The sequence below is a fragment of the Tupaia chinensis genome, unplaced genomic scaffold (assembly GCF_000334495.1).
Source record: "Tupaia chinensis unplaced genomic scaffold, TupChi_1.0 Scaffold144276_1, whole genome shotgun sequence".
NCBI lineage: Eukaryota > Metazoa > Chordata > Mammalia > Scandentia > Tupaiidae > Tupaia > Tupaia belangeri.
The window spans coordinates 965,181-975,392 of record NW_006204133.1 but is presented as its reverse complement, the minus strand read 5'-3'; the positions used below and the strand labels follow the sequence as shown (position 1 = coordinate 975,392).

Genomic DNA, 10,212 nt, shown 5'->3' with positions numbered 1-10,212 from the left:
TCTCTCTCTCTCTCTCTCTCTCTCCCCAGTGAGCCTATATGCACTGTTGCAAAAACCTTAAAAAAAAAAAAAAAGGAAAAGAAAATGCAAGGGTGGTCATATACAGGAATAAAACATTTACAAATCATATATCAGTAATAAGAAAATGAACAACCCAGTGAAAAGGAGCAAAAGACTTGAACGGACATTTCACCAAGGATGACAAGCACATGGCAACAGGCTCAACATCGTTAATCACCAGGGAGGCATAAATTAAAATCACCCTGGGATACTACCACGCACCGTTAAGAGGGCTGAAATGAAAGACAGACTGTATCAGGTACTAAGGAGGATGTGGAGCAGCTGACGGACAAGTGAAGGAGTGAAAAATCTCTTTTGAATTTTGGAGAAAGCACTGCTGGGCATTATCTTTGAAAGTTAAAATATGCCTCTCATAAGACCTAGTCATTTTACTTCTACACATTTACCCAAGAGAACTTGTTTTTTCTTTTAGTGTGGCTGTAGGGCACGTGTGCTCTCTGAGAGAGACAGAGAGAGAGGAAAAATGAGAAGTCACCCCCCCCAAGGGTGGGTGGCCACACACAATCCCTTCTCCATTCTCCTCTTGGGACTTTGAGCATGCACACACATATACCCAGTGTGTTTTACAAGCTGCTGGGTCCAGGACTCAAACTGGGCTGTTGGCCATGTGGAATCCAGCTGCTTTAACCTCCACACCACCTGCTGGCCCATCCAAGAGAACTTTTGTTTTTTAAGAGAGGATGTTTTTTCTCTAGGGGGTGTGTGCTCACTGGAGTGACAGAGAGATAGAGAGACAGAAAGCAGGAAATAACTCTCCAGGGGGAATGGCCACGCCACAATTGCTTCTCTTCCCTTCTCCTCTTGGGATTTTGGGCATGCATGCACACGCACCTGGTGTGAGTTTTAAGCTGCTAGACCTGGGACTCGAACTGCAAGTGACTACATAGGAGAGTCCAGTAATGTAACCATTATGCCATCTGCTGCTCCCCCAAGAGAACTTTTTAATTTTTAGAATAATTGTATCAATTAATTTTATTTATTATTATTATTTTTTAAATGTACTGTAGGACACATGCGTTCACCAGAGAGAGAAACAGAGAGAGAGGGAGAGAGAGGGAAAGTGAGAAAGCAAGCTGCCGCTCCAGGACTTGAGCCACAGTTGGCCACATGGGAGTCCAGCACTTTAACCACCATATCACCCATTGGCTCCAAGCACTGTTTTTTAGTTTAATTTAGTTTTGTTTTTTTTTTTTTTCCCATAAGGCACATGCACTCAATGGAGAGAGACAGAGAAAGAAGAGGTAAGTGAAAAATCACCCCTTAGGAGTTTCTCCTCCATTCTTCCCTAGGGAAAACGACCACATGCAAGCACATTCTCCTCCATTCTCTTCCTGAGACTTTGGGCACACATGCACATGAGCCCAGTGTGATTTTCAAGCCACCAGATCCAGGACTTAAAACTAACAGTGGGCCATGTGGGAGTCCAGCACCTTAGCCACGGAGCCACCTGCTGCTCCCCAAGAAAACTTGCTGTCTATGCTAAAGTTTGCACACAAGTGTTTACAGTAGCTTCACTATAATAGCCCCAAACTGGAAGTAATCTAAATGTTCTTCAACAGATGAATAAGCAAACTGTGATACATCCATACAACAGAATATACTCCGTGATGACAAGAAACAAACTCTTGAGGCATGCAACAGCTTGGCTAACTCTCAAAATAATTATGCCGAGTGCAAGAAGCCAGACCAACAATGGTACATACCGGGCCTGCCCCGGAGTGCAGTGGCTGGGGTGCCGTGTGCATCAGGAGCTGGATCCCATGTGGCCGACTGCGGTCTGAATCCCGGCCCTGGCAACTTGGAAAACACACAGGTGCATGTGTGTGCAGGCCCCAGATCCTGATGGGATAGAGAAGGAGAGAGATGGCGGCCTGACCATGCCATGAGAGTGCTTTCTCTTTCTCGCTCACGCTCGTGCTCGCCCGCATATTTGAATAAAAAGGCGCACATACTGTATGTATCCATTTATGTGAAACTGTAGGACATGCGAATCATCTGAGGAAACAAAAAGCGGGTTAGTGATTTCCTGAGGATGAGAGAGGGTGAGGTAGGAGTGAGAAAAAGACATCCCAAAGGGGTAAGAGGTAACTTAGGGTCCGTGACAGATGTGGTAGACGTGTTCGTTATCTTGGTAGTGATAATATGTACCAGTGGGTATAGATTTTATTTTATTTTTTTATTGCCAGAGGGTGTGTGCGCTCACTGGAGATTTTTTTATTGCCAGAGGGTGTGTGCACTCACTGGAGACAGCGCGAGAAAGGGAGAAAGCATCCCTCGAGGGGGCATGGCCATGCCACAATCCCTTCTATTTCTCCATGCATGCACACATACCTGGTGTGTTTTTCAAACCCCAGAGGTGGGGATTCACCATGGTTAGCCATGTGGGATCTGGCTTCCTCTACCGCTAGGCTACAAACCCGCCCATGTTTACGTATTTTAAAGCATATCACATGGTACCTTTTAAATATGTACAATTCATTGTATGTCAATGGTAACTCAACAGAGTGGTAACAAAACAAAAGTCATTTAATCACCCTAATGAAGCAATAAATCCAGGCCCATGATCACAAGAGTTGTCCATTAACAACATAAAAAGAGAGACCAACACAGCATTCTGTGCTGCCTGCTGAAGGCAGTCTGCCAGATAATTGGCCCAAGTTGCCAAGCAACTGAATGGGGAAATACAGTAGGAGGTGAAGATGAAGGGGGCCGGTGGAGGGTGGGTGGGGATGCGCAATGATCCCCTGGAGATGCAATCTGTAAAATCCAGACTGGAGAAAGTTCTACTCTAGTTTCCTTAACAAATACATTGCAAGTTTGAAAAATAAAAGCAGAGAAGACCAACAACAGAGTAAGGGACCTAAAGTGCATGTTAACCATCCAACCACAACCAATGGACCTGATTTGGATTCTGATTTGAACAAACTTTAGAAGAAATTTGTAGGGGCCAGCAGGTAGCATGGTGGTGAAGGTGCCAAACGCTCATATGGCGGACCACACAGTCCCAGACCCAACAGCTTGAAAATCACACTGGGCACAGGTGTATGCCTGCCCCAAATCCCAGGAGAATGGAGAAGAAGGGATTGTGGTGTTGCCATTCCCCCAGGAAGTGATTTCTTGCTTTTCTCACTGTCTCTCTCTGATCAGATAATTCTGTATAGGAATGATAAAGGTTTTTAGATGTGATCATTGTATTGAGGATGTAGCTCTAAAATCTTTTAGCAATACATACTGAAATGTTTAAAGATAAAATAATGATGCAAAATTTAGTTTAAAGCAATCCATTGTGGGAGCAACAGGTGGTCTGGTGGTTAAGGCAGTGGATCCTACACGGCTGACTCTGAGGCTTGAGTCTCAGACCTGGCAACTTGAGAAACATGCCAAGCACACATGTGTGTGTGTGTTCAAGGTCCCCAAAGGAGAATGGAGGGAAGGGAATTACAGCAAGGCCATCCCCCTGAGAGGTGATTTTTCACTTTCTTTGTCTTTCTGTCTCTCTTTTTCCAGTGATCACACATGCCCTATGGGAAAAATCTTTTTTTTTAAAGAATTATTTTATTTAACTTTATTTATACATTTTTAAATTTTAATTTGATCAGAGAGGGAGAGTGAGAGAGAGAGAAAGCCACCAGGTTCAGGACTCGAACCATAGTTGCCCATGTGGGAATCCAGTGCCTTTAACCACCACACCATCTACTGGCCCCTATGGGAAAAAGCTTAAATAATAACAACGGTAATAATCCACGGGAAAGGTGAAGTGGGCTGAGTATAAACATATCAAAAATTAATTGGTGGGACCAGCAGTTAGCATAATGGCTATGTCACTGGACTCCCATGTAGTCGACTGCGGTTCGAGTCCTGGACCCAGCGGCTTAAACTTATGCCGGGCACATGTGCGTGCATGCCCAAGATCCCAAGAGGAGAATGGAGGAGAAGGGATTGCGGCATGGCCATTCCCTCTGGAGAGTGATTTCTCGCTTTCTGTCTCTGTCTCTGTCTTACTGGCGAGTGTATGCGCCCTATAGCAAAAACCTCTCAAAAAGAAAATAAATAAAATTAAAAAAAAATTAATTGGTGAAGTTGAGTGATAAGAATGTGAGGGTTCATGAATCTATTTTCTCTACTTTTATGTATGTTTGAAATTTTCCAAAATAAAACGTAACATGTAAAAATGTGAGGGGGGTGGCAAGTGGCATGATGGTTAAGGGTGGTAGACTCCCACATGGCCAACCATGGTTTGAGTTCTGAACCCAGTGGCTTGGCTTGCTTTCTCACTTTCTCTCTCTCTCCCCCCTCTGGTCAAATTAAAATAAATAAATAAATAAATAAATAAAGTTAAATTTTTAAAAAATTAAAATCTTTTTTAAAAATGTAGGAGGCATAGAGCCAGCAGGTGGTGTGTTGGTTAACGGTGCTGGACTCCCACATGGCTGACCGTGGTTCAAGTCCTGGACCTGGTGACTTGCCTTCTCGCTTTCCATCTCTTTCTCTTAATCTCTCACTGTTTCGCTTTCACTCTGTCCCTCTCTGGTCTAATTAAAAGAAAGAAACAATGTAAAAATAAAATAATTATTTAAAGAATTATTTTAATAAAAAATATAGGAGGCAGATAGTGCCATAGCGGTGAAACACAATGTTCTGCTAGGCTGACCTGCATGAGAAGGTTCCCGGTTCGTGTCCTGAGACCTCCCTGAGGCCACTGGGCAAGCACGTGCCCATGACCCAGGGCTGGCCAGGGGTGGGTTGTAGGGCTGGAACCTGTTGAGGGTATTGTCTGTTTCTCTCACTCATGGAAGAAATAAATTTAACCAAAAAAATTTCAATTAAGTTCAGGTTTTCTCTGACCTCTATCCTTACTTCAATACTTCATATCGTAGATCGTTGTCTGGAAATCGTGCAGTGGAAGTTGTCAACAGCACAGCATTTTCGCCCTCCTGCCACTTAAACTCTCTACAGTCTCAATCGCTAAACTTGTATGGCCTTTTCTGAGGGTGAGGTGAGGGACGGGCAGGTTATGACTGTCTATGTGACTGCTGTAAGTAGTGACAAAGAACACTTATTTTGTTTTGTTTTGTTTTGTTTTTGGTGCTATAGGGCACATGTGCTCGCTAGAGACAGAGGGAAAGTGAGAAAGCACGCCCCCAAGGGAGACGGTCACAATTCCTTCTTCTCCATTCTCCTCTAAGGATTACGGGCACACACACAGGTACTTGGTGTATTTTTTCAAACTGCCAGGTCTGGGACTTGAACCACGCAGTTGGCCATGTGAGAGCCAGACACCTTAACCTCAAAGCCATCTGCTGATCCCAGAAACCTAACTTTGATTTGTCCTAAATTTGCTTTTCCCAATAGTGGTGTCCTTTCCCTAAGGTTGTCAGATTTAACAAATAAATATAAAGGATGCCCACTCAAGTTTGAATTTCAGATAAACAATAACTCCATTTTTAGCACACATATATCAACATTTGGCAAGAAGTCATGCAATCTCTGGAACAAACTTATATTTCAAAAACATTTATCAAGTTTTTTTTTTTTTTTAAATTTGATTTTTGTTAGAGGGCAAGTGCGCTCACCAGAGAGAGATGGAGAGACAGAAAGGCAGCATCTTTCGTCCTGTTGGGACTTTGGGCATGCACACACATATACGTGGCACGTCCATTAAGCTGCCAGGTCTGGAACTTGAACTGGGGTGTAGACCATATGAGGTCCAGGTATCTTAACCACCAGACCATGGAGCCAGCCTAATTTATCTAAGACTCAAATGTAACTGGGCATCCTGTATTTATTTATTTGGTTTTAGTCACTAGAGAAAGAGAGAGAGAGAGACAGTGAGAGGCAAAGTGAGAAATCACCCTTCCCCAGGGCTGATGGCCAATGCCACAATCCCCTCTTCTCCATCTTCTCTTGGGATTTTGGGCGCGCATGCACACACACCCGGCATGATTTCCAAATCACAGGGTCTGGGACTTGAGCCACGGTCGATCGCGTGGGAGTTCAGTACCTTAGCCACCATGCCACCCCCTGGCCCCAGCATGCTGTATTTACTCTAGCATCCCCTTACTTCCCTGTCTCCTGAATTTGGAAAACCTCAGTTTATCCCGTCATGACTGTGTAAACGCCTCGTTCCTCAGCTTTTCGCTCTGTCCTCACAGGCAGCAAACTTCCTCTGGGTGTCTCCAGCACCTCGTTTGGCATTTTTGAATCCTCGGCTTCCACTTTCCAGAGGCAGTGATTTGAGCTGTGTCCACAGTGTTACGGGTGTGGGGAATCTGACACGGCGCCTAACACGTCCATGGATGTTTCATACCTCACAGTGACCTGGGGCTTAGGTCCTGTCACCGTTTTACAGAGGAGGAGGTGGAGGCTCAGAATAACTTCTGTACGTCACCAGTTCGGTAGGTGAATCCACGTCTGGATATTTCTTTATTTTTTAACTTTTTAAAGAATCTTTTAAAAATTATTATTTATTTAATTTTATGATTTGTTATTATTTCGTTTGCTATAGTGCACATGCATTCACCAGAGAGAGACAGAAAAGGAAAGTGAGAAAGCAAGCCGCCAGATTCAGCACGCGAACTGTGGTCAGCCCTGTGGGGAGTCCAGCGCCTTAACCTCTACGCCACCTGCCAGCCCCCACGTCTGGACATTCTGTGTGGAAATCCAAGTCCTCTCCCCTACCCTAGAGCAGGGAGTCCACCATGGGTCCCTGTAACTGCTTCCCAAACCTCCTCTTTCGCGCAGGGCTCACTTGGAATCTCCCGATCTCTGCTTTATATCGCATTGCCGAGGAGTTCATCACCTGCAAGGAAGTTTCCAGAAAGCTCTCAGTGATTCCCAACTCCAATCCCCCCCTCCCCCCCCCCTCCTGGTGGGAGGAATGGTAAGGGCGTAGCTAAGAGCCCCCAGGATGCACTGAAGGCTTCCTCACGGCTGACACGTGCACTTAGTTGTTCTCATCTTGCTTTCATAGGCCCCTGTAAGGCTCAGGTTTTCAGGACCACTGTGCTGACGAGGGCCTTGGGCAGAAACCCGAGGCCGGCACAAAGACAGGTGCAGCAGTCAGCCTTCGCCATCACACGCTCTTCTGGTCCTCTCCTATGGGTCTGTGCTCCCAGGAACACGGGATCTCTTCCAGGGGAGTCCTCCCTGCTCACCTCAGCCCTGTGTGGGCACTCAGTAGACACTTGATAAACACATGGTCACCCTCGGTGCCAGCTCCCTCTGGATGGGAAATAGAGGACTCCACACAGGGACCTTTGGGCGCATGAGGATCCTGGCGCCTGGGAAGGCTGCTCTGTTCACCTCGGGTTTACCTCAGCGCCTGGGGCAGCACCTGGCAGTCGGCGATCCGCAATCCGTGGCATGTTTTGAATGAGTGGATGAATGAATGGGGACTCTGGGTTGCCAGGAAGTGAAAAAGATGGAGACACTACCTTGAGGTCAGAAAGACAATCCTAAGCGACCCTGGATCTGAGGTGAGGGCTGGGGGCTGAAACGCTTCCCAGTCCAGACATGGGAAAGAAAAGTGGATCCACCCTTCTGGGGACCCAGACTGGTCCTCACCTGGATTGAGATGACCTCATCAAAGAACTTTGCAGGAACCTCATGGAAATTCTGGAAGAAGGTCTGCGATGGAGAGAATTGGTGTAGGGGTAGATGATGTCTCCTCTGCCACTTTACCCAAAGACCCACTCAACCTGTCACCTCCGAATAACGACTTCTTGCCCCAGCTTGGTCCAGCCAGTGATTTTCAGCCTAGTGCCACGCTCGTATGCCTACGGAAGAAATCTGCCCGGCTCCCAGAGAGGCTTTGCTGTCCTAGAGAAACTAGCAGCTCAAGGACCAGCTGGCTGTCCCAGGGTGGAGCTTCGAGCCTTCGGTCCTTCTAGATTGCCCTGCGATTAGCTCCACCCACTCTCCCTGGGGCAGCCAGGGCCTCCTTTCCCAAATGCAGACCTCGGACTGGCACCCTCCTGCCTTAGTTCTCCACCTCCTGAGTGCCTTCATGACAGGACCCCAGGCCGCATGAGAGGCTCCTCGCTAGCCACACCCACGTCTATAGTTCTGCCCACAAGCCACACGGAGGCCTACTTCCAGGCCTATGAGCTCACGTTCCGTTTTCATAAATGATCTTTCCCCACCCTGTCTTTTCTTCCCTGGTAGTTTTATGGAACCTTTTCTGAGTCCTATGCAACTTCTCCCAGCTCGTTACTCACTCCTCCTAAATTCACTGTGCTTTCATCTTTTTTTTTTTTTTTAAAGATTTTGCCTTAGTGCATGTGCAATCGCCAGGGAGAGAGAGACAGAGACAGAGACAGTGAGAGGGAAAGTGAGCCATGCCGTGGGCTATGCTGCAATCCCTCTCCTCCATTCTCCTAGGATCTTCAGCACTCTTGCACACGTGCCCAGTGTGTGACTTTTTTTTTTTTTTTTGGAGAGGTTTTCGCTATAGGGCGTGTGCGCTCGCCAGACAGACAGAGACATAGAGACAGAAAGCGAGAAATCCCCCCCCGGGGGGGATGGTCACGCCGCAATCCCTTCTCCTCCATTCTCCTCTCGGGATCCTGGGCACGCACGCACATGCGCCCGGCGTGAGATTTAAGCCACCGGGTCCTAGACGTGAACCGCGGTCGACTACGTGGGAGTCCAGCGACACAGCCATTACGCTAACTGCTGGTTCCCCTGAGTTTTTTTTTTTTTAAAGAAAGGTTTTTGCTATAGGGTGCATGTGCTCGCTGGAGAGACAGAGAGAGACAGAAAGCAAGAAATCACCCCCCAGGGAGATGGCCACGCCACAGTCTCTGCTCCTCCAGTCTCCTCTTGGAATCCTGGGCACACATGTACATGTGCCCGGCATGAGTTTAAAGCTGCTGGGTCAGGACTCAAACCTCGGTCAACTATGTGGGAGGCCAGTGGCATAACCATTACCTCATCTGGTGGTCTCCCCCAGCGTGATTTTGAAGCCACCGGGGCTGGGACTAGAACTGCAGTCGGCTGTGTCGGAGTCCAGTGATAGAACCTCTATGCCATCTGCTGGCCCCTCCCTGTGCTTTTGTTTTTTTATTAGTTTTTCTATTCACCAATGAATTCAACAAGTGTGTAGGGAGCACCTGCTGTGTGTCAGACACGAGGCTGCTCTTTGGACCCACCGTGGACAGCTCCATCCACTGTGCCCCTAGACCCGTCAGGCCCACCTGCTCCATGGTGCTTGTTTATGGGGTCTCATGGGGTGCCCCTGGCAGACCACCAGCCCCTCTACTGTAGGACTCTGAACTTCCTGTGTATTCCCAGTGTCGGCGCCGTGCGTGGCACTCATAGTACTCGTGGAATAAATCCATGAGAACCGTGTAGTCAAGACGCGAACCTCCCAGCTGCCTGCAGGACCACACACCCCGGGCTGCCCACTTGTGTCCCGTTCTGCGCACCTCATTGAAGAAAGGGTTGTTTCCCATCTTGAGCCGTGTGTGCTGCTCCTGGCCCCCAATGGTCACCTTCACCACGGGCTGGATGTTGTTGCCCATCAGCTGTCGGGCTTCGAACACCTTTACCCGAACCTACGGTGGAGAACACGAGGGACCCAACACTGCAGGCCGAGGCTCTCCTTCTGCAATAGGAACTCTTATCTCAAGAACAAAATCGGGGGCCAGCAGGTGGCATGGTGGTTAAGGCGCTAGACTCCCACATGGCCAACCACGTTTCGAGTCCCAGACCTGGCGGCTTGAGACACACCAGGCGCATGCATGCATGCTCAAAATCCCAAGAGGAGAATGGAGGAGAGGGGAGTGTGGCATGGTCATCTTCCCAAGGGGTGAATTCTCACTTTCTGTCTCTCTGTCTCTCTCCTCTGTCTGTTTCTCCAGTGAGCACATTGCAACAGTACCCTATTGCAAAAATCTTTCTCAAAAAAAAAAAAAAAAAAGAACAAAATTGCTCTGATAAGAAACAGTCTAGGTATTGGGGTAGAGAGAGAACCATGGAGAGGAGGCTGGGAGGAGCTAGACACGGTAAGGAGGGGTTGGGTAGTCGCTGTAAGGAGTGGGGCTTTTTAAAAATGATTTAGGTTAGGGACCAGCAGTTAGTGTAATGGCTATGTCGCTGGACTCCCACGTAGTTGACCACGGTTCAAGTCTC

At 47.6% G+C, this 10,212-nt stretch overlaps 1 protein-coding gene across 1 annotated transcript in view; it reads right to left on the bottom strand.

Moving 5' to 3' along the window:
* FER1L5 (fer-1 like family member 5) overlaps positions 1-10,212 on the bottom strand; it is a 71,411-nt gene that overhangs the window by 50,164 nt on the left and 11,035 nt on the right. The window contains exons 7-9 of the mRNA XM_006166563.3: positions 9,507-9,635; positions 7,645-7,707; positions 6,830-6,880 (exon numbers count right to left, since the gene is read on the bottom strand). Of these exons, the coding sequence (XP_006166625.1) occupies positions 6,830-6,880; positions 7,645-7,707; positions 9,507-9,635 (243 nt within the window). The remainder of the gene's footprint in view (positions 1-6,829; positions 6,881-7,644; positions 7,708-9,506; positions 9,636-10,212) is intronic.